This window comes from Carcharhinus amblyrhynchos, chromosome 9 (assembly GCF_965287045.1).
Source record: "Carcharhinus amblyrhynchos chromosome 9, sCarAmb.v2.hapA, whole genome shotgun sequence".
Lineage (NCBI taxonomy): Eukaryota > Metazoa > Chordata > Chondrichthyes > Carcharhiniformes > Carcharhinidae > Carcharhinus > Carcharhinus amblyrhynchos.
This window is the reverse complement of record NC_137332.1, coordinates 91,871,348-91,895,959: the sequence shown is the minus strand read 5'-3', so window position 1 is coordinate 91,895,959 and position 24,612 is coordinate 91,871,348. Positions and strand designations below refer to the sequence as shown.

The 24,612-nt window shown below is 43.1% G+C and overlaps 2 protein-coding genes across 2 annotated transcripts in view; both read left to right on the top strand.

Annotated features, from left to right (window-relative positions):
- Positions 1 to 14,349, top strand: part of LOC145347995 (uncharacterized) — a 39,786-nt gene extending 25,437 nt beyond the window's left edge. Inside the window, exon 3 of the mRNA XM_080196072.1 lies at positions 11,503 to 14,349. Within this exon, the coding sequence (XP_080052198.1) occupies positions 11,503 to 12,591 (1,089 nt within the window). The 3' untranslated portion in view covers positions 12,592 to 14,349. The remainder of the gene's footprint in view (positions 1 to 11,502) is intronic.
- Positions 1 to 24,612, top strand: part of LOC145348018 (uncharacterized) — a 649,120-nt gene that overhangs the window by 353,486 nt on the left and 271,022 nt on the right. The gene's annotated exons all lie outside the window — the stretch shown is intronic.

Below are 24,612 nucleotides of genomic sequence, written 5' to 3'. Positions count from 1 at the left end.
GATATAAATGACAAACAGCAATGGACCCAGCACTGATCCCTGTGGCACTCCACCAGTCATGGGCCTCCACTCAGAGAAGCAATCTTCCACTACCACTCGCTGGCTTCTTCCACTGAGCCAATATCTAATCCAATTTACTACCTCTCCATATATACCTAGCGACTGAACCTTCCTAACTAACCTCCCATGCGGGACCTTGTCAAAGATCTTACTGAAGTCCATGTAGACAACATCCACTGCTTTCCCTTCATCCACTTTCTTGGTATCCTCCTTAAAAAAACTCTAACAGATTGGTTAAACATGACCTACCATGCACAAAGCCATGTTGACTCTCCCTAATAAGTCCCTGTCAATCCAAGTATTTGTAGATCCTATTTCTTAGTACTCCTTCCAATAATTTACCTATACTGACATCAAGCTTGCCGGCCTTTTATTTCCCGGATTACTTTTTCAGCCTTTTTTAAACAATGGAACAACATGAGCTATCCTCCAATCATCTGGCACCTCATCCATGGATACCAACATTTTAACTATATCTGCTAGGGCCCCCTGCAATTTCAACACTAGTCACCTTCAAGGTCTGAGGGAATACCCTGTCTCGTACTGGGGATTTATCTACTCTGATTTGCCTCAAGGCAGCAGGCACCTCTTCTTTAAGCCGACCACTTTGATCTTCAAGAGGATCAATTTTATCCCTTACTATCCTTTTGCTCTTAATATATCTGTAGAAGCTCTTAGGATAATCCTTCACCTTGACTGCCAAAGCACCCTCATGTCTTCTTTTAGCCGTCCTGATTTCCTTCTTAAGACTTAATGTTTCAGCTTGAGATGATATTTAATCAGAAACTAGGTCAGATGTTGGGTGGCTCCTCTGTCACAGAATATACCATCTGCTTCCACAAGCATAGCTCCTGCCCACTCACATCATCAATACCACTGCTCTCAAAGGCACTGTCCTAAACCCCCCCAAGACTACTTTTACCAGTGTCTCCTTCCCCGGCTCCCACTGTTCAGCTGAACTTATTCCATTTCCACAGAGTAAATCACTCCAGAGTTAAGCACTTCCCGAACACAGGTTGCACCCTGAGCAGAGTCACTTCCCAGTTCAGAATCACTCCCTGAGTTAAAGTAACTATTTAAGCATTATTGCAATCTCTCCACCCACTTCTTCTATCCCTCCTAACCTTTCTTTTCTGTGACCTCTCTTTGCTGTGCCCCTTTTTGCTGTGCTGACTCTCTCTTGTGTCTCCCTCTTTCTACTGTGCTGTCTTCCCGAGTCTCCTCTCTCCAGTATCACCTCTCCATGTGCTCCCTCCATTGGATCCCAACAGTACAAAAGGAGGGCATTCAGCCCATTAAATCTGCATGAACTATCCAGAAGAGTATCTTACCTAGGCCCACCCACATGCTCTGTCCCTGTAAACCTGCACATTTACCATGGCTAATCCACCTAAACATCTGTGGAGAGTAAGGGACAATTTAACATTGGCCAATCCAACTAATTTGTACATCTGGACCGTAGGAGGAAACTGAAACACCTGGAGGAAACCCACTCAGACATGGGAGAATGTGCAAACTCCACACAGTCACCCATGGCCAGAATTGTTCCTGGATCACTGGTAATATGAGGGAGCACAGTGCATTCAATTTGCTTTCTCTCTTCTGTGTCTCACTCTCTTTCCCTTGCACCCTCTCCTCTGTTACTCCCTCTGCCATTTTACCATGTACCCGCTCTCCACATGCCTGCCTGCCTGCCACATACGCCACAACCACGATCATTGCTCCCTTGTCACCTTCTCCAGTATCCCTCTCTCCTGTACCTGTGCTGATCTCACCACTGTACATCATCACTTGTTTGGTACGCTGTGAGTCTTCCTCTTCTGATCTGCTGTCAAACTCATCGGAAGCCACACATCCCACACTGAAGTTGTAAGTTTGAAAGCCTCCCAGGATGAAGAATGCTACTTCCACTCTAGAAATCTCTGTCAAACATTTACCAGGGGGAATCATAGAATCCTACAGTGCAGAAGGAGGCCATTCGGCCCATTGAGTCTGCACTGACCACAATCTCACCTAGGCCCTATCCCCATGTATTTACCCTAGCTAAGTCCCCCGATACTAAGGGGCAACTTAGCATGGCCAATCCAGCTAACCTGCACATTTTTGGACCTACAACAGCAGCTGCAATAAGTGATGTTTTATTCAGATGGGACAATGACAAGTTTAAATCCCACCTGATCTGCTGCTCAAAGTCTCCTCCGTTTCCCTGGTCAGTTTCCCAAACTTCAGGAAACTCCTGTTACTCCAGAAATATTTGGATTGGCTGTGAGAGACGTCAATCAGAGAGCCCACCCACTCTGCCCATTCTCTCCTCTTCCTCTTTCACAGCTGCTTCACTTCCTGTAGGGACTGAAAACCAAGTCAGGAGATGGTGAGTGAAGGAGCAGAATTTATAATAATTACATTGCATCATATCCACACTAATGTTCAGGCAGTCTGACTATCCTGTGGGGAATCAGGTGTGGAAATGCCCCTTATGCTGTGTGAGAAGATCCAGCTGAGAGACCTGTTTACTCGGTGCTTTGTGCTGAGCTGTTTGATTGGAGCTGTGTGTTGGATATTGAGTGTGTTTATTGGAAGTATTTCCCTTCTGATTTACAGGCTGAGTTTTGTTGATGGGTCATTGCTGAATATGAGAAGGTGAGGTGTTAGTATCTGGGAGGGGCAGAGACACATTTATTGAAATGTCTTTTAATGCCTTCTTTAAATATTTAGCATTTAAAAATTCTTAAGGCCTCAGCTTTTCCAAAGAGTCTGGGCTTGAATTGACAGTTTTGGCCAGTGCTTTGTCTGATAGCTGAATTTGGGATGCCTGGTCTGAGTGAGTGCAGTTTATCTAATTTCCTCAGATAAACCAGAACCATATTTTCCTCAGCTTCTGACGTTTTCTTGCCCACTGTAATTTCTTCAAATAATTCTCAAAAAGAAAGGGAGACATTTCAAAATTTCCATTGAATTAACATTGGTCCTGAGAGTTTTTTAAACACACAGTCTTAAGTCTAAAATTGGTCTTTGCCAGTGTGACACTAACTCATAGTGAATTGATAGCCCTTTTTGTGCTCTACTGGACTGCCTTTTTCATTGCCCTCGTGCCTGGGAAGATGTGGGTTTGGGCAGAGGAAAAAAAGTAGCCACCTTGTCTTCTGCTCACTATCCAGTGCCCTGCTGGAAACAGAGGGTGTGTGACATTTTTCGGAAAATAGAAAAGACTTGTACCTGATACCCACACAGGGGAATCGTAGATTGGAGTTCACTGTGAAACATACTCTAACTGAGGAGGTGGCAGTGCTATCATCACTGCGCTAATGTCAGGGATTTTGGTATAAATCTGGGGACTTGGGAATCAGAACACGTTACAACAGTTGGTGAAATTTAAGTTGTATAAATAACTATTCGCACTGCAATGAACTCGGACTTGATATCAACCAAAGCACTTAAACGACAACGGTAAACTCAGTTTGCCGGCCCTGGAAAGTTCTCCTTACAAACATCTGGAGGTTTGTTGCAAAATTGGTAGAGTTTTTTTTAAAAGTTTATTCATCACAAGTATTTTTAATGAAGTTGAAATTACTGAAAATCCCTTAGTCATCAGACTCCAGCACCAGTTCAGGTACACAGGGAGAATTTAGCATGGCCAATGCATCTAACCAGCATGTCTTTCAGACTGTGGGATGAAAGTGGAGCACCTGGAGGAAACCCACGCAGACATGAGGAGAATTTGCAGACTCCACTCGGATAGTGACCCAAACCAGGAATTGAACCCAGGTCCCTGGCACTGAGGCAACAGTGCTAACCACTGTGTCACCTTGCTGCCCTAGTTGACTCATAGACTAGTCAAGCAAGCTGACATTGTCATACTCACTGAATCACGCCTAGGCTATGATGTCCTAGACGCCACCATCACCCTCACTGGGTACATCCTGTCCCTGCAGCAGGACAAATCCACCAGAAATTGGAGGCACAGTGGGACATGATCAGGAGGGTGTTTCCCTGTTTCTGAACTTATGGGGGTTTCATGACATCAGTTTAAATATGGGCAAGGAAATCTGCTGGATGCCACTTACGGAAATGTCCACCTCCCTCAACTGATGAATCACTCCTTCCTTCCTCCATGTTAAACATTGACTAATTGGCAGAAGAATTGATGCTGTCAAAAGCACAGAATTTACTCTGGGTGAGAACTTCAGTGTCCATCACTGAGAGGTGGCTCAGTGGCAGCTCCTGGACCAATTGGCTGAGTCCTAAAGGACAAAGCTGCTAGACTGGGTCTGGGGCAGGTGGTGAGGAAACCAACAAGAGGGAAAATCTAAATTCTCACCAGTCTACTTGTCAAAGATGCATTGTCCATGTTAGGTCACAGTCTTGTGGAAACAAAGTCCCCTCATTATATTGAGGATACTCTCTGTCATATGATACTGTGATACTATCATAGTGCTAATTAAGATAGATTTCAAACAAACCCAGCAACTCAAAACTGGGCATCCATGAGGTACTGTGAGTCATCAGCAGCGGATTATATTCAACCACAAACTGCAACCTCTTGGTCTGGCACATCACCCACTCTATTGTTTTTATCAAGCTGAGGGATTAGCCCTTATTCAATAAAGAGTGCAGGATAACATACCAGGAGCAGCACCAGATGTCAACTTGATGATACCGTAACACAGGACTACTTACATGCCAAGCTGTAGAAGCAGCAATTGATAGAGCTGAGTGATCCCACAAGCAATGGATTAGATCAGATCTAAGCTCTGCTGCCCTACACATTCCAGTCACGAATGGTGACGGACAATTAAACAACTCACTGGAGGAGGACATTTCACACATTTTCTTCCCAGTGGTGGGGGAGCTCAGTATAAGACAAGACTGACGCATTTTCAAACATCCCCAGAAGTGCTGAGTGGATGAGCCATCCTTGCTTCCTCCTGAGGTGCCCAACAACGCACATGACAATCTTCAGCCAATTAAACTCACTCCACCGATATCCAAAGAACAGCAAAAGACACTGGATACTGCAAAGGCTATGAGCCCTGACAATATTCCAGCAACAGTACTGACGACCAGTGCTCTAAAACCTGCTATGCCCTCACCAAGCTGATCCAGTACAGTTACACCACTGGCGTTTACCTGGCACTGTGCAAAATTGGCCATGTATGTTCTGTCCACAAAAAGCAAGACAAACTCAGCTAATTACCATCCATCAGTCTTCTCTCGATCCTTAGCAAAGGATTGAAAAAGATTATCGACAGTGCGATCAGAAACGTTCTCACTGACAGTTTATGTTCTGCTAGGATCACTCGACTCCTGACTTATCACATGCTTCAAACATGGACAAAAGAACTGAATTTCAGAGGTGAGGTGACAGCAACTGTCCTTAACATCAAGGCAGCATTTGACCACGTGTAGCAAAATGAGAATCAATAAGAATTGGGGAAAACTCTCTGCTGGTTAGAATCATACCTAGCACAAAGTAAGATAGTTGTGGCTGTTGGAGGTCAATCATTTCTGTTCTGGATCATCACTGCAGGGGTGTCTCAGGGTTATATCCTTGGCCCAAACATCTTCAGCTGCTTCATTAATGACCTTCTTTCCATCATAAGAACAAAAAAGGGGATGTTGGCTGATGACTACAGAATGTTCAGCACCATTCAAAACTCCTCAGATACTGAAGCAGTCCAAGTCCAAGTCCAAATGCAGCAAGACCTGGACAATATCCAGGTCATGGCACATAACATTCATGTCACACAGTGCCAAGCAATGACCATCTCTAACAACAAAGAAGCTAACCATCATCCCTTGATGCTCAATGGCATTGCCATCACTAATTTAAAAGAAAACTCAGGGGATTTGGGTGTCCAATTATTACTCATTGTGACCATCAGCAAAGTGATGAAAGGGTTCATCAGTAGTGCCATCAACAGTGCTCAGGCTGTTAGACAGCACTATGAGAAACAACCTGCTCCCTGATGCTCAGTTGAGTTGCACCAGGAATATGCAGCTCCTGACCTCATTGCAATCTTTGTCTAAATGTCAACAAAGGTGGGGATTAGCTGCCTTCTTGAACTGTTGCAGTCCGTTTGGTGTAGGTACACCCATAGATCTGTTAAGGAGGGTGTTCTAGGAATTTAACTTGGAGACAGTGAGGAACAGTAATATATTTCCAAGTTAGGATGGTGAGTGATTTGGTGGTGACTCCAGGTGATACTGTTCCCAGGTATCTGCTGCTTTTGTCTTTCTAGATGATAACGGTCATGGGTTTGGAAGGTGCTGCCTAAGGAACCTTGATGAGTTCCTACAATGCATCTTGTAGATGGTACGTACAGCCACAGCTTGTTCATTGGTAATGGAGGGATTGAATATTTGTGGAAGGAGTAGCAATCAAGCGGGCTGCTTTGTCCCAGATCACGCCAAGTTTTTTGAATGTATTTTAGAGCTGCACTCACCCAGACAAGTGGGGAATATCCCATTGCACTCCTGACTTGTGACTTGTAGAAAGTGGACAGATTTTTCCGAGTCAAGACGTGAGTTACTAGCTGCAGGATTCCTAGCCTTTGACATGCCCTGTTAGCCATAGTATTTATATGGCTAGTCCAGTTCAATTTCTGGTCAGTGGTAAACCCTGGGATGTTGATAGTGAGGGATTTGACAGTCCCTCAAGGGATGATGGTTAGAACTTCTCTTGTTGGAGATGTTCATTGCCTGACACTTGTATGGTGCAAATGTTATGTGCCACTTGTAAGTCCAAACTGGTAGATCTACACCACAATCAACACGCCAGATCTGTGCTCTGTAAATACCCAGATGTGAATAGTGGTGAACAATAGAGGATGAAGGTAGACAAATGTCCCTGTCCTCAATGATGGGGAAACCCAGCACATCAGTGCAAAACGTAACGTTAAAACATTTGTTCTTCAGCCAGAAATGCCAAGTTGATGATCCACCTTGAGTTCCTTCTGAAGTCCCCAGCATCACGGATGCTAGTCTTCTGTCAATTTGATTCACTGCAATGTGATATCAAGAAGGCAGCTCATGACTAGTCGGATGTTGTGGCTGCACTCATGAATGGAGAGTATTCTGTCACACTGCTGTCTTGTGCCATGTAAATGGTCGATAGGCTTTGGGGAGTCAGGAAGTGAATTAGACACAATTCTCCAGTTCAGTTTCTGGTCAGTAGTAACCCCAGGATGTTGATAGAGGGGGATTCAACGATGACAATGCCATTGCATGTCAAGGGCCAGTTGTTGGATTCTCTTGTTGGAGATGGTCATTGCCTGGCACTTCTGTGGAACAAATATACTGGAACTGAGATGATTGACCTCCAACAATCGCAAACATCTTCCTCTTGTGCTCCAACCAGTGGAGTGTTTCCCCCCAATTCCCATTGATTCCACATTTTCTGAGGTTCCATGATGCCATACTTGGTCAAATGCAATATTGATGTCATGGGTATCATTCTCCCCTCACCTCCTGAAGTACAACTTGTTTGGACTAAGGCTGTAATGAGGTTAAGAACTGATGAGTGACCATAGTGGCACCCAAATTGAGCACCAATGAGGCAGTTATTTGAGTGAGTGCTGCTTGATCGATGACCCCTTCCATCACTTTGCTGACATAAGAACATAAGAACATAAGAAATAGGAGCAGGAGTAGGCCATCTGGCCCTTTGAGCCTGCCCCACCATTCAATAAGATCATGGCTGATCAGTCGTGGCTCAGTTCCACTTTCCGGCCCTCTCCCCATAACCCTTAATCCCCTCTCTTATCAAAAACCCATCAACCCGCTTCTTGAAAATATTTAGCGAGGCAGCCTCCACCACTTCAATGGGTAGAGAATTCCAGAGATTCACCACCCTTTGAGTGAAGAAGTTCCTCCTCAACTCCGTTCTAAAACGCCCCCCCTTTATCTTGAGGCTGTGCCCCCTAGTCCTGTCTTTTTTCAGTGGGAAGAGTCTCTCCACCTCTATCCTATCCATCCCATTCATCATCTTATACGTCTCAATGAGATCTCCCCTCATTCTTCTAAACTCCAATGAGTACAAGCCTAGTTTATTCAGCCTCTCCTCATAGTTCAACCCCCTCAACTCCGGTATCAGCCTAGTAAACCTCCTCTGCACTCCCTCCAAGGCCAAAATATCTTTGCGCAGGTGCGGCGCCCAAAACTGCACACAGTACTCCAGCTGCGGCCTCACCAATGCCCTATACAGCTGCAGCAAGACCTCCCTACTTTTATATTCAATCCCCTTCGCTATGAAGGCCAGCATCCCATTCGCCTTCCTGACCACCTGTTGCACCTGCAAGCTGGGTTTTTGCGACTCATGCACAAGGACCCCGAGGTCCCTCTGCACCGTCGCCTGCTGCAGTTTTTCGCCCCGTAAGTAATAGTCCTTCCTACCATTCTTCCTACCAAAGTGGACCACCTCACACTTGCCAACATTAAATTCCATTTGCCATTTCCTGGCCCATTCGCCCAGCCTATCTAGATCCTTCTGTAGATTCTCCACACCCTCCACACAATTTGCCGTTCCCCCAATCTTGGTGTCATCCGCAAATTTCGACACCCTACACTCGGTTCCCTCCTCCAAATCATCTATATAAATGGTAAAAAGCTGAGGCCCCAGCACCGACCCCTGGGGCACTCCACTAGTCACCATCCGCCAATCCGAATAGCACCCGTTGACCCCCACTCTCTGCCTCCTATTTGACAACCAATCCTCTATCCACGCTAACACCCTACCCCCAACTCCAAGTCCCTTGACCTTCTGCAATAACCTCTTATGAGGTACTTTGTCAAACGCCTTCTGAAAATCCAGAAAGACCACATCCACCGGCTCTCCTCTATCCACCGCCCTAGACACATCCTCATAGAACTCCAGTAAATTTGTCAGACACGACTTCCCTTTAATGAAACCGTGCTGCGTCTGCCCTATCAAGCAATTGCCTTCAAGATGCCTCGCAATTTCCTCCTTAATGAGGGTAGATTACATAATTGGCCATAATTATGTACAGGACATACCTGTGCAATTTTCCACATTGCTGGGTAGATATTAGTGCTGTTGCTGTGTTGGAACAGCTTGGATAGGGGTGTGGCAAGTTCTGGTGCACAAATCTTCAGGGCCATACCCTTTACAGTATCCAATGTCATCAGTCATTTTTTGATATTACATGGAACAAATCAAATTGGCTGAAGACTGGCATCTGTGATGTTGGGGTCCTCAGGAAGAGACTGAGATGGATCAATCACTCAGTACATTGGGCTGAAAGTATTTGCAAAGGTTTCAGCCTTTTTTCACTGTTTCAGACTCCCCCATGATTAAGGATGAAAGTATTTGTCCAGTCACATCTTCCAATGAGTTTTTAGTTGTCCACCACCATTCACAACTGGATGTGGCATGACTTCAGATCTCAGATCTGATCCATTGGTTGTGGAATTATTGAATGCCCCATGATCAACATCCTGGCAGTTATCGTTGACCAGAAACTGAACTAGACCAGTCTTATAAATACTGAGGCTACTACAGCAGGTTAGAGACTGAATCGAGTGGTGAGTAACTTGCTTCCTGACTTCCCAAAACCTATCCACCATTTACTAAGCACAAGTTCAGAGCGTGATGGAATATCTCCACTTGCCTGAATTTGTGCAGCTCCAACTTGGGAAGCTTTGTCCAAGACAAAGCAGCCAGCTTGATTGGCCCCCTACCCACCACCTTAATTAGTCACGCTTCCACCTCCGACACACAGCGGCAGCTCTGTACTATCAGCAAGATTCACAGCAGTAACTCAAGTCTCCTTTAACAGCTCCTTCTAAACCCATGACCGCTACCTTCTAGAAGGACAAAGACAACAAATATCAGTGAGCATCACCATATGCAGGTTTCACTCCAAGTCACTCACCATCATGATTTGGAAATCTATTCCATTTATTCACTCGCTGCAGCAAAATCCTGGAACTCCCTGTATGAGTTTTTGCTGGCTTCACGCAGGAGATATCTCTTTATTAAAACAGCTCAGCACACACAAAGAATTGATCGGAGACAATAAATTCTGGTTTGAACATGTACTTTATTGCCCAGGCCCGGTTCCAATCATGGAGGTACAGCAATTTTGAGACAGTTTGAAATAATCTAATTACGTGATTAGTATTTTCTGTAATTATACTTCTTCAGAATTCATCTGCCTGCCTACTCTGTCCATCTTAGTAGGATGGACCAATTATGTTAATATGGGGTATTTACATTGGCCAATTATATCCTACTGTTTGACAGTTTGAGAATTCATTAGTCCGGATAATCCTGAAACTCTCATCCACTTACTTGTCTCTTAACAATTTCAATTACTTGGTAATAGAGTTCAAATGTACCTTTCCCACTGTCTCTCAATTTTGTAGTTCATAGAGTTCAAAAATTCTTGCTCCCACTCTCTGTGAAGCACTTTTTATCAGTAAAAATTGAATTTCCCCTTTCATGTTAGTTTCTGGGAACTATACTGATAAAAAGTGTGCTCTGTGGCTGTATTGTTCTTAAAGTATGTGGTAAATCTCACTTAGCTTTCATCCCATTGTGTCTTGGGGCAGTCTGTATTTGGCCAAGGTGTACATATTTAAAATCTCTAACAGTGGATACATGTGTTTCTGCACAACTGTACCTTTGTGATTCCAATTAAATCATACTTTTTCTGTACTATATTCATTTCTAAATTTGTCTACCCCTCATTTATTAGTCTTTCAGTGCCAGACTATCCTTATTTCCTCTAACATTCCCTAACTCACTGTGGGTGTAACTACAACATGTGGATTGCAGCGGTTTACAAAATGCTGCTCACTACCACCTTCTCAAAGGCAATTAGGAATAAATGCTGTCTTACCCGGTGACACTCAGTTCCCATGAAGATGTTAATAAAAACTGAAAATTCAGTCCTTTCAGGACAAGGAAGCCATGGGAATTGGAGGAAATCATGTTTCCTTTCCCTGTTTTACAGAAGGATTGCACTATACTACACCAGAGAATACAGAGAAGATAGACACCACAGATAGATCCTGACCATTATCAAAGAACAGCTGCACAATTGTGGGAAGACATCCAGTTCCTTCACAGCATTGCACAAAACAGGAAATCGGTCCGGCAGGGGAACTTTAATATATCATCAGATCTGAAACTGGTCAGTGTTTTGGAGCCTTCCAGCAAAACCAACCTCTCTGAAGTTTGGCTGTGGGTGATTGGTTAGTATGAGGCTGGGAAGAAGTGTGATTGAGCTCCAAGTGTGGTGAGAGCTTCAATCATTCATCAAGCCTCATGAACCACTGTTGCATTCCTACAGGTAAGAGGCTATTCACGTTTTAGGTGTGTGAGGTCGCTGCACAGGCTCATAAGATCTCCGAACACATGTGCATCTTTTGTCCTACCAGAAACACAACAGCCATATGGAAGAGAAACCATTCAAGTGTGAGGTCTGCAATCGAACTTTTACGTATCCTTCAACATTCGAGAATCATCGACGCATTCACACTGGGGAGAAGCCTTTTGAATGTGATGTGTGCAAAAAGGGATTTGTGCAATCAGCAAACTTGCTAAAACATCGGCTCATTCACACAGGGGAGAAACCATTCAAGTGTGGGCTGTGTGTCAAATCATTCTCAGACTCATCGTACCTTCGTATACATCACCGCATTCACACAGGGGAGAAACCATTCAAATGTGATCTGTGTGACAAATCATTCTTGCAGTCATTCCTACTCCTGCGCCATCAGAGGATTCACACAGAGGAGAAAATATTCATGTGTGAGGTGTGTGACAAATCATTCTCGCAGTCATCACGGCTCCAGCTCCATCAGAGGATTCACACAGAGCAGAAATTGTTCAGGTGTGAGGTGTGTGAGAAATCTTTTTTGTCATCATCAGATCTCTGCAGACACAAACGCACTCACACAGGGGAGAAACCCTTCAAGTGTGACATGTGTGACAAATCATTCTCGTCATCATCAGGTCTCTCCAGACATAAACGCACACACACAGGAGAGAAACCCTTCAAGTGTGGGCTATGTGACAAATCATTTTCGCAGTCATCAAGTGTCCTGAAACATCAAAGGATTCACACTGGGGAGAAACCCTTCACTTGTGAGGTGTGTAACAAATCATTCTCACAGTCATGGCATCTCCTGCGACATCAGAGTACTCACACAGGGGAGAAACCATTCAAGTGTGAGGTATGTGACAAATCTTTCTCACAGTCTTCAGATCTTTTGCTCCATCAGAGGAGCCACACAGGAGAGAAACCATTCAGATGTGCAGTTTGTGACAAATCATTCCCATCATCATCGGAGCTCTGCAAGCACAAACGTACTCACACAGGGGAGAAACCCTTCAAATGTGAGCAGTGTGACAAATCATTCACACAGTCATCAAGCCTCCTTCAGCATCAGAGGATGCACACAGGGGAGAAACCCTTCAGGTGCAAGGTTTGTGACAAGTCATTCTCGCAGTCATGGAATCTCCTGCGACATCAAAAGATTCACACTGGAGAAATCATTACGTTGTGAAGTGTACAAGAAATTGTTAGGTCATTAAGCCTCCTGCTCCATCAGAGTAGTCACACTGTGAATTAACCCTTTGTGGTTTGTGTCAAGGCTCACTCCTCCAACTTCCTAAGGCAGGCTTGTCCAAATGGTGACCCATGGGCAAGACTGTGGCCTATGAATCCCCTCTATCTGGCCATATGAGGTGGTAGCATTTGCATGAGTGTGGGGTCTGTGCAAATGTATGAGGAGGTGTACATGTGTATTTGAGGAAGTAAAATGTGGAGTCAATGCTTGCATGTGAGAGGATGGTGTACATGTGTGTTTGTGTGTGTTTGGCTGTGTGCAATAGAAAGAGAGAGGGTGCATGAGGGAGATGTTTGTACAACAGAGAGGGAGAGAATGGTGGTATATGTATTTGTAACAGAGGATGTGTATGTATCAAGAGAGGGATGTGTGTGAGAGGTGTGAGAGGTGAGAGAGGGGGCTTCTGAGACTTGGAGTGAGTTGGACTCTCATTTACTGATTACTCATTTTAAAAAAGCATCAATTCATTGTTTTGACCTTTTTTATGCCAGTTGTTCCTGTTCATATGTCAGGTAATTCAAAAATTAATGTTTAACTCTGTCACACTTTATTTTTCTGAAACTCGAATCAACCCCTTGAGTGAGAAAAATATCGAAATGTGGCCCTTGTCTAGAGGATTGGATATGAGGGAATGTTTAAACCAGATTGATGGCGACAGAAGCATTGTGGTGAATAGAGTCAAAAGGGCAGAGAGTTGGGAATTAAAGTGCTGTCCAACTCACCTGGGGGAAGTGTGTCTTCCAGGAGTAGAAACTGATTAGTCTGTGAACCCTTGTGATGATGGAACTCTAATAATTGGTCAGTTTGTGTGTTGAAAAAGAGTTCCTTTCTGTGTCACTAATTGAGACCCAGACAGGCATTTTAAAGAAATTCAGTTTGTAGCGTTGAGTTTTCCTTTATATGTGTGTGTGTTAGTAAAGTGAGGCACCTCTCAGGAACTGATGTGAAGTAGAATCAGACCCAATTTATGTTGGTGACATAAATTATAGACAGATCCTCTTCATATGATCAGTGTTTGACGAATAACATGGGTAATGTTTGTACTCTATCCTGAGTATGTTGAATTAGTAGTCTCTTGTTAGGAAGATGAAATTTAATGAAAATTAAAGAATCAGATAAAAAAGAAACTGATAGGCATTTAGATGCACTGAGCACTTATGATATACAGATGTTGCATTGTGGAACGGGAGCTTATATTTACTTCAGCAAAGTGGAGACCAGTAGTCTAGTTACTGAAGTCACAGCCATATCCAGTTGCAAACGCAGCTCTCAGAAAAACAAATTTTTGTGCCAAAGATTCTGTCTGTGTTAGATCCCTGTGGTTCAACGCCAAAGCGTTTCCCAAAAGAAATGTTCTTTGTGGTAATTGCTGGATTCTGTTCAGAGTGTTAAAACCTATGGGATGTTCTAGGGAAGGTGAATTCCTGAAGTCACTAAAATAGATAAGATTTGGATGCAGGTAATTGAAGTATACTGTCTGGGTAACGGTTTAGAACGGAGTTGAGGAGGAACTTCTTCACTCAAAGGGTGGTGAATCTCTGGAATTCTCTGCCTGTTGAGGTGGTGGAGGCTGCCTCGCTAAATATTTTTAAGACGCGGGTTGATGGGTTTTGATAAGCGAGGGGATTAAGGGTTATGGGGAGAGGGCGGGAATGTGGAACTGAGACACGACAGATCAGCCATGATCTTATTGAATGGCGGGGCAGGCTCGAAGGGCTAGATGGCCTACTCCTGCTATTTCTTGTGTTCTCATGTTATGTAACAATATGGTAGTTAATTGTAAATTTTGTTTTGTCCTGTTACCTTTCTTGTGTATTTTACAGTTCAATAAATATTTTGTAATTTTAAGATTTACAAGACTGAATATTTCCTCACTGGCTTTCATCTCTTCCCTCACTTTATTATCAAGTTGCAAAATAAACAGTTAAGAACCAGCGTTCCAAGTTTCTTTTCTCTGATTTAGGCCACCCTCACATTTAACCTCAGCAGGGTTCTTAACACTCTTCAGACTAGTTTCCTCAGCCCAGCAGACCTCAGCATAATAGCAGTATGATATGTTCATTCTTCCAAGATCCACTTAATATTCTCAGAAAGGTCCTGAGTTACTTCCAGATACTTTGCTATTTTGGTTGATTTGTATTTTCCGGTAAGTGGAATTTTGTGTGCAGTTTGTTTGATGTTTTATCAATCTTCCGCGTAGGTGTATAACTGATGACAAATTAATGTTTTGAAGCTCACCCCAATCTAGTTGATGTCAATCTGTTGTATTTACTGAAATACTCAGGAGCCTACAGTAAGAGTCCAGTACACAATATATTGGTCATTGTCACTGTGGGCTGCTATACTTTCTGCATTGATGGGTTTATAATTTCCACTTCACAGAAAGCAGAACATTTCCACAAACTGCAGGCACTGGAAATCACCTTTCAGTTAATGGCATGCAATTTGTAGTAATGTTGGAAATGTGGCAGCCAATGAGTGCACAGCAAGCTCTCATGTGATAATCCTCAGATATTCTGTTTTTATTCTGTTGGTTACAGGATTCATATTGACCAGGACATTAGGGTTAACTCCTCTGTTCTTCTACAGTGTAGTGGCATGGGATCGTTTCACCTGAAAGGGCAGACATGGTCTTGATTTAACTCAGTTAACAATGCAGCACTTGCTCAGTATTACACTGGAATATCAACCTCAGTGCTCAATTCTCAGGAGTGAGACTTGAACCTACAACCTTCTGACACAAAGACAAGAGTGCTAACTAAGCTGAGGTGACACCTTAAAATTTCTGTTCTACTAGATTCAGTTTCTAAGGGGTTAAATCCCAAGGCTGTGCACAAAATGCTTTTCCCATTGTAAACTGGCAGTCTTGAGAGTTTGATTTGATTTAAAATGCTAAGTAGTTCGAGTTGCAGGTGTCAGTGTTGGCTTTGTGTCTGGGTTGCTGAATCTATGAAGTCCTTGATTCTAGGAGAAGTGAAGCTGATGGAGAAAAGTGGGTAGATTCCAGGAATGAGGACCAATTTACAGACTTGATGCCAAGAGAGGATCTCACATCGAACAAAAACCCAAACATCCTAAATCCCACTGACTCAAACAGAGCTAAACTCTAGGACAACATCTTCTTGAGTTCTCTGACCAAAGGCATATCCGACCCACATTGTCATGAGCTCCACCACAGGAATAGCGAGGAGGCAGATTCCAAATCCACCCCAGCAGGAACAGGGATTGAACCCCATCCTTTTGGAACCAATCTGATCGACACCAGCCATCCTGGCAACTGAGCCAACAGGCTTCCCAATGAGTCTGAGATGCTGGGACAGCATCTACCTTTTGCAGCATGTTGTAACCTGAAATTCTGGATAATGAAAAAGATAGCAAAAATAGGAAGGCAAATTATTATTTGAATGGGTGTAAATTGAGGTGGAACTTAATGAGACCTTGGCATCCTCGTACATCAGTCACAAAATAAGCATGCAGGTATAGCAGACAGTAAAGACGACAAATGGTATGTTGGCCTTCATAGTGACAGGATTTAAGTATAGGAATAAGGATGTTTTACCGTAATTGTATAGGGCTTTGGTGAGACTACACATGCAGTATTGTGTGCAGTTTTGCTGTCCTTATCTGAGGAAGGATGTTCTTGCTATAGCAAGAGTTGTATTCATTGGAGTGAAGAAGAGTGAGGAGGGATCTTATTAGAAACTAATAAAATTCTAACAGGATTAAACAGGGTAGATTCAGAAAGAATGTTCCCAGTGGTGGTGAGACCAGAACTAGGGGTTATAGTCTGAGAATTAGGGGTAACCTTTTCGGACTGAAGTGAAGAAATTTCTCCTCTCCCAGGAAGTGGTGAATCTGTGGAAACCACTGTCACAGAAAGTAGTTGAGGCCAAAATGCTGCATGATTTCAAGAAGGCCTTGCCGTTAGCCCAAAGAGCTATATCTATCAAGGTTTATGGCGGGAACTGGGATCAGGATAGTTAATTTGATGATCAGCTGTGATCATAATGTATGGCAGAGCAGGTCTGAAGAGTTGAATGGTCTACTCCTATTTTCTATGTATGTACGGTTCTACATATGTACGGCTCCAATTTATTTCCATCACTTGGCTGCTCAGGAATCTCTCCCATTCTTACCACCTGCAATTAGCATGTGTTGGAAGGATTTACAAGCACATTTTCAACCTTTATGGCCAAGTTATGAACACAGCTTCCTTGGCCATGAAGTGCTGAAGTAGGGCTCAAACCCAGAGCTGCTTGTTCAGAGGCAGGTACATTGTACCCACTGCACCTCAAGATCTCCATTCTATCATCATCAATTGTCTGAAAATCCTTGGTATTCCTCAATCATGTTGGCCTGCACTGCATTCTCCCACCACTAGATATGCTGCGTCTGAAGAAATCCCCAAGATGCAAAAGGAATTGAACTCAGGTGAGGGTTGAGATGCAGAGCAATTAATTTGGCATCAGCTGAGGGTTGAAAAGCTGGCAGAGAGGTCTGGTGAGGATCTGTGAGGATCAATTCCCAAGTCACAAAGTCAATCTCCAAGTCACAGTCACTCCCCCAATGACTGCCTCACTCCACAGTCACTACTCATGGGGTCACAGATGCCACCCTTTCTTCCATGTTCCAGGTGTGCAGTGACCCCTCCCTCCTGTTTCTCTCTCCTGTGTAGGTGCTCATCCCACCACTGCATATCATTGCTGCCTTGGATGATGTGGGTCTTCCTCTTTTGATCCAACACTGGTGTCCCAAGGCCTCTTTCACCGATATCTCAGTGCAGGTAACTTGACTGCAGTGTTAATGTAAGCCTTACTTGTGACTAATAAATAAACTTTACTTTAAAAAGGGTAACTTCATCATTGACATTTTAGTACCCCAGCACTGGCATTGAGGTCACTAGATGTTTGATGCAAGTGAAAGCTGGTTCTTGTTCTGCGTCCCAATACCACTGAACGTCCTTTGCAGTCAGCTTGTGTAGAGATTCACACTCTGATGATAGATTTGACAAGATGTGGTTGGCTTCTCTATGAGTGGGTTCACATGTTCCAGGAGGACCAACAACTGTATGAAGGATTTCTGCAGAACTCACACTGATGTCTCGCATTCAGGATGCCAAGAAATCCAAAATTCACATTTTATCCAAAATTCATAGTTAGAATGATTACTCCCTTGTATGGATCTTCAGACTTAGCTGATTATAAAAATGGATTGTTGTGCTCCTCACATCTCAGTGGTTCCTCTCCCTGTCTGATGGATCAGGAACTTTGAAAACTTTATGAAGGTTTTGTCAGATACCTCACACTTGAACTGTTTCTTCCCTGTGTGACTTGGGTGTGTGTAGAGGCTCCGTGGGAATGATTTAACACACACATCACACGTGAATGGTTTCTACCTTTGTAGATCCACAGTTGGATCAAGTACTTCGATAACCGTGAAAGGACTTTGTCACATACCACACACTTTAACTGTCTCTCCTGTCTGAATGTCTTGGCATCTGCAGCAGTTTAATGAATCTAACAATGTTTTGTTGTACATCACATGTTAATGGTTTCTGTCCTCATGAACAGTCTGATGGAACAGGAGGTATAACGAACCTGATTTGTCATACACCTCGCACCTGAATTTGTCCGTAGTGTAAATGCACAAATTTGATGTCTTGCAAATGATTAGTAACACATATCGCACATGAATGATTTCACCTGTGTGGATCTTCTAATGGGCCAGGAGCTTTGATAACGGCATGCAGCCTTTGTCACACACCTTACACTTGAAAAGGTGTCACACCAGTGATTACTTTGGTGTAAACGAAGATTCTCGGACCATGAGAATGATTTGTTACACACCTCATACTAGAATAATTTCTCCCCAGTGTGAATGCATTGTAGGACACACAAGTTCAATTATTCTGAATAATTTGTCACAGACCTCAGATGTAAACGGATGCGCAGTTTGAATGAGTGCAGTGTTTCTCTCATGTGAGTGCCTTGGTGGACATGGAAGTTTGGTGACCTAACAAATGATTTGTCTCACACTTCACACTGGAATCTATTCTTCCCTGTGTGAACGGATATGGAGGGTCAATGCCCACGAGAATGATTCCTCACAGACCTCGCATGTGGATAGTCTGTCCCCTGTGTGAGTGCTTTGGTGTACAAGTAGCTTCCGTGACTGCAGGAATGATTTATTACACTCCTCACACGTTTTCCCCCCTTGATGGATATGGAAGGTTGATGACCACAGGAATGATTTGTCTCACACCACAGTTAAACTTCCTTAGATGAATGCGTGGATGGAGATGAAAGATTGATGACCGAGTGAATGATTCATCACAAACCTCATACATGAATGGTCTCTCTTCTGTCTGTGTGTGTAGGTGTACATGTCAATTGAATGACTGCAAGAATGATTTGTCACCTCACTTCTGAATTGTTTCACCTGTATGAATGTATCGGTGTCTCTGGATGAATCTGAGAATGATTTGTTGCACACCTCGCATGTGAATGGTTTCTCCCCAGTAATGAGTACATTGAGAGACATGGAGGGTTGATGACTGCGTGAATGATTTGACACAGACTTCGCACATGAATGATTTCTCCTCTTTGTGAGTGCGATGGTGGACACACAGAGCTGATGACTACAAGAATGATTTACTGCAAGCATCACATGAAAGCTTCACCTGTGTGAATGCGATGGTGTCTCAGGAGCCTGAGGAAGTGGTGAAAGCTGCTTCATGCATCCTTAATCCAAAGGGTTTCTCCCTTGTGTGAATCCTTTGGTACTTTTAGGAGACTTTAAGATTTTAGCAAAGCCTTTTCACAAACCTTACACTTGAACTGTTTTCCTTCCACGTGGTTCCTGTTGTCTTGACAGACATGGCATATTTCAATTTCATTCCACTTTTGAAAACACAGAAACTGACTATTTGGTGCATCTGCTTTCTACTGATGTTCATTCTCCACATGAGCTTTCTCCCTGTCCATGGTATGGACATCAATACCCATCTGTGCATGCTCACTAGTACCCTTGAGAGAAAAGCAACCTTTCTGTAGCTTTTGACATGGTCAACGACACTATCCTCATCCTGCAACTCTTCTCTGTTGTCCAGTCAGTTGGACTGCTGTGACTTGTGTGATTTTTTTTTTCCCCTTCAGTTGTACACAGAGAATCTCCTGCAATGGTGAATCTTCCCACTGCCATCGCTCTGGTTCCCCTACCAAGGGTCAATCTCTGCTTTTCAGTTTGATTTAGCAGCTCAAACTCGTGCTTCCTCACATTCCAATGCTGGGTGCCAACAGCTGTTGTGCGTGGCAGAAAGTAAAAATGGTCATTGTAAACGCACCATGAGCTCATAATGAGTTGATAACTTGTTTTATACCCCTCCACATTGTCTTTTCCATTGCACTCACAGTGCCTGAATAAATAGAGACTGGGTGGGGGAAATAATATAGCCAGGTTGTCTGTTCTTGGTCACTATCCAATGTCCCTGATGGAAACAGACAGTCAAGTTCTCCACACAGCTGAATAGCAGACTGGCACTCAGTATGGAACAGTCTCTAACTGAGGAGTCAGCTCCTTCAGCAAAGGAGGAAATCATGTTTTGTTTTCCTATTTTACGTTAAGACTTCACCATACCGCATCAAAAAATATGAAGAAGAGCGATACCACAGATAGATCCTGACTATCACTGAAGGAACAACTGTAGAACTGTGTGAAGATATCCAGTCCCTTCACAGCTTACTCTAAGCAGAGGAGGCTAAGCAGTGAAACCATCATCTGGAAATCGGTCGGGTCAGGGGAGTTTTAATATATCATCAGATCTGAAACTGATCAAGGTTAGGATTAGGGTGTGGCATCTTCCATCAGAATTATCCTTTCCGAAGGTTTGGCTGTGGTTGATTAGTCAGGGTGAGACTTAGAAGAAGTGTGAATGGGCATCAAGTGTGGTGAGAATTTCAAGCATTGATTCATTCCTGTAGCTGCAAGACTTTCCAAGCGTGCGGTATTCGAGCACGGCTGCGCAGGTTCGTAATGTCTCTGAACTCAAGATATAATCATTGTCCAACTGCTAACAAGGGCTGCCACATGAATGGACAGCGATTCAAGTGTGATGTTTGTAATAAATGTTTTTGTGACATTTATGAGCCTCCTGATACAGCAGAGGATCTACACTGGCATGAAACTCTTCGGATGTGAGGTCTGTGAGATGATGTTCACCCAAGATTCCCAACTCCTGAGTTACCAGAGGATTCACACTGGGGAGAAATCATTTGTAAGGCGTGTGACAAATTTTTCTCACTTTCGTCCATGCTGCGTGTACATCAACATATTTACAGTGGGAAGAAACCATTTGGGTGTGGATAGTGCAGTAAATCATTTTCAAGGTTAACAACTGTCCCCATACACAGACATTCACACGGGAAAAATCATTCACGAGTGAGGTGTGCAACAAATCATTTTTAGTCATCAAACTTTCGTGTACATCAATGCATTCACATAGACGATAAACCAGTCCCATGTGGTTGTGGAACAAACCATTCTCAAATCCATCGCAATTCCAAATGCACCAACACAAACATACTGGGAGAAACCAGTCACATGTGAAGTGTGCAACGAATAATTCTTGAACTCATCATCCCTCCATGAACATCAATGCACTCACACAGCTGAAACTCTGTGTAAAGTGTGCAAGAAATCATTCTGCAACTCATGGAATCTCCATGAAACCAATGCCATCAAACCAGAGAGAAACCATTCATCTGAGTTGTGCGACAAATCTTTCTCAGAATCAAAAAGCTCCATAGACATTGATACATTTAAACAGTTCCCATCCATCAGAGAATCCACATAGGAAGGAAACTATTTTAGCATGAACTGTGCAACAAAGCCTTCACAGGATCAGCAAATTCCATGGACATCAGTGTATCTGCATAATAGAATGGCCCTTCGATTGTGAGGTTTGTGATGAAGCATCCCTGATATCTTTACCTTCTGAAGATTCACGGGAGAAACTCTTCACTGCAATGTTTGTGATGAGCTGTCCAGCTATTTTTCTGATCTGAAACACCAGTGGATCCACATTGCTGAGGTGTGTGACAATGCACACAATCATTGTATCTCCTGACCCATCAACACGGAGAGAAACTCTTATCAGGGTGAGTTCTGTACTAAAGCCTTAGATCGTTGTCGAAGCTCCTAGAATATCAGTGAAGCCACATGAGAGACAAACCATTCTAATGTGACCTGTGCCAGGATTGTTTCACCTCTCTTGTCAAATACTGATATCTCCACATGGACTTGGGGCCTTCTTCCCTTACACAGAGTTGGCTATATTGTTTACCCTCCAGCGCTCACACAAGGGAAATGTCCTTCCAAAGTACTATGTGTCTCAGCAGTGTCAGTATCCAATCATTTCAAGGTCAGTTTATCCTCTGGCTAGATTGTCAAACATCACCAAAATAAGACACCAATATGTTTGGAAGTTGCTGTATAAACTCAGCACCCTTTCAATTAATATCAGGCACAAGTTTGTAGAATGCCTTTTAAAAGGATGAAAATGTGTCTTCACATCACCAGATGAGAAATTATGCAAGTTTTGTGTGATCCGTTTTTGCTGTAATCAACAGAGCAGACACCATAGCTCCTAACTTCTCCAAAATCTATAATTACATGAAACTGTTCTCGTGTGCCTAATATGTAATGAATGAACCTACAATGTGTTAACCAATCCCCTATGTGTGATTGGTGGTTTTTGTGTCTTGTACAGTAATAGGCTCAATAAAGTACACATTAAATTAATATGACATGATGTGCTGCAGTGTTTCCTTATGTGCCACAATGGTGGAGGCTAATAGATATTTTAATAAAAGGCACATTTGAGGGCAAGGATAGAGAAAAATCAAGTACAGGTACAAGACAATGAACAGCAATAATTTGTGCTACACAGGATGTGTAGCACAATCGACATTGAGTTCAGTCTGCTACAAAGCTGCAATATCTACGAGTGGAAAACACACCAAGGTGGACTGTGATAAAAAATCTCTGGAAACACATTGTCGAACATTGCTCAGATAAAAAGCTGGGAAACAGATAGATTTCTTGTGTTAAGATTGTGACACACAGACTGTCAGTCCCATGAATGGGACAGTGTGTAGCTCTGTTAGGAAAGGCGAGCGACCAGGTTACAAACTAGAACAGTAAGGATCAGTGGAGAGGCAAAGCAACAAAACCTGTTATAAATATGGGCCATTGAAAGTTGTGATTATAACGAGTGTCATCGAGAGTTGCTGAGCAATAAATTGAGTAAAAAGCAATGATGCCGTTATTCCATGGTGCACTCCCATCATAAACCATCTTTGTGAAAAGCAGGTGAAAGCAGCTACAATGACAGTCATCCCAGGTACTGCAGCAGAAGGAATGCCATAGGAATACTGTGACAATGTTTATCAAATTTGACATAGGTTGCAGCTGACCTATTATCCATATTGAAAATGTTTAAACAACGTTCAGAACTATGGTTTCTTCATTCAGGTGTATCTGAACCAGACAAGTAAACCTTAAAGACTGACCTAGCAGTTGGGATTGAAACTCTACTCAGGCTGAACACATCAGGATTAAGAAGAGCTAAAGGATCATCAAAAGACATGGAATAAATTGATTGACTGGTTTAGAATCAGGTTAAACTGTATTCATTCACAAGACTTCATGTCATATCACCAACAGCATAAAGAACCCATTGACACTTCCTCAGCAGGTGCAGAGAAAATCATTGTGATTTTTCAGATGCAGTGCTAGCAGACAGAATCGTTGAGCGGTGAGTACACCCTGTCCTATGTAAAATTTCCATAACAATCTTCCAGACAAACCGAAAGATTATACCATTGAAGAGCGACTCAAGGATGGACATAAATACAAAGCAATTGTTACAGGTCAACAAAGCTTACAAGTCCTACATACAACCATGATTGTCACACACTTACTGGAACACCCAAACCCAGCAGCACATGTGGAAGGTGTGGGTGACTAGATGCACCAAGGAAATGCTCACTATTTCATCAGCTGTGCAAGGCATGTGGCAGAAACGGCCATTGGCAGCGGCAGTGCACAAGAGCTAAGGGTGATGCAGCTACAGAGAGCTGTGCACTGATCCAATCAGGCTGTACACAAATAATACCTTCAAGCAGTCAGAATGATTATCCTATATCCCATCAGAAACATATGCATGAGGTGATTGACAAAGCAAATGATGTTAGTGATGTGCAAAATGAGACAGATGGCCATGAGCACGTGTCTCATTGTTCATCTCATACAACATGTAGATGCCATCATACCATCATGTTTGCCAATATTCCAATAACTATTCATTATTGACAAAGGCAAAGTGCCAACATACAACTCCTGAAAAATTTTAGAAGGCCGCATTAGAAAATTTAAGTCTGGGATTTGCATGTGCGAAGTTCCATGACTAGTCAACCACTTTCCGAGTACTCCATTGTTTGACAATTACACACTATGTCAAGCACAACTGTCTCACACACACTGAGAGTTGTTTTCAGTTTATTTGATATATCTCAAGAGATCATTTTGGATAAAGGTCAGCAATTTATTGGTGAGCTATTTCCGGAAACGTATATCGGAGACACTAGTACCTGTCCTCATTTCCTGAGATGGAGCAGCCTAGCTGAACAAATATTTCACACGGTGAATCCCCAATTACTGAGCAAGATCTACACACTGCTCTGTTACATCACAAAGGTGACAATCTTGAGTGCTACTGTTTCATCACTGGCAGAGATCACAGTGCACGAATTTACCGGCCCTTGTCCATTCTACCCTCTATGGAACTGGACAGCAGCTTTTAAAACTGCAAGATGATTAATATACACAATAGAAATGCAGGTACGAACTGCCAAGTTTACATTTATAAGCACAAATTTTCATCTGAGATTTCACAGAGGG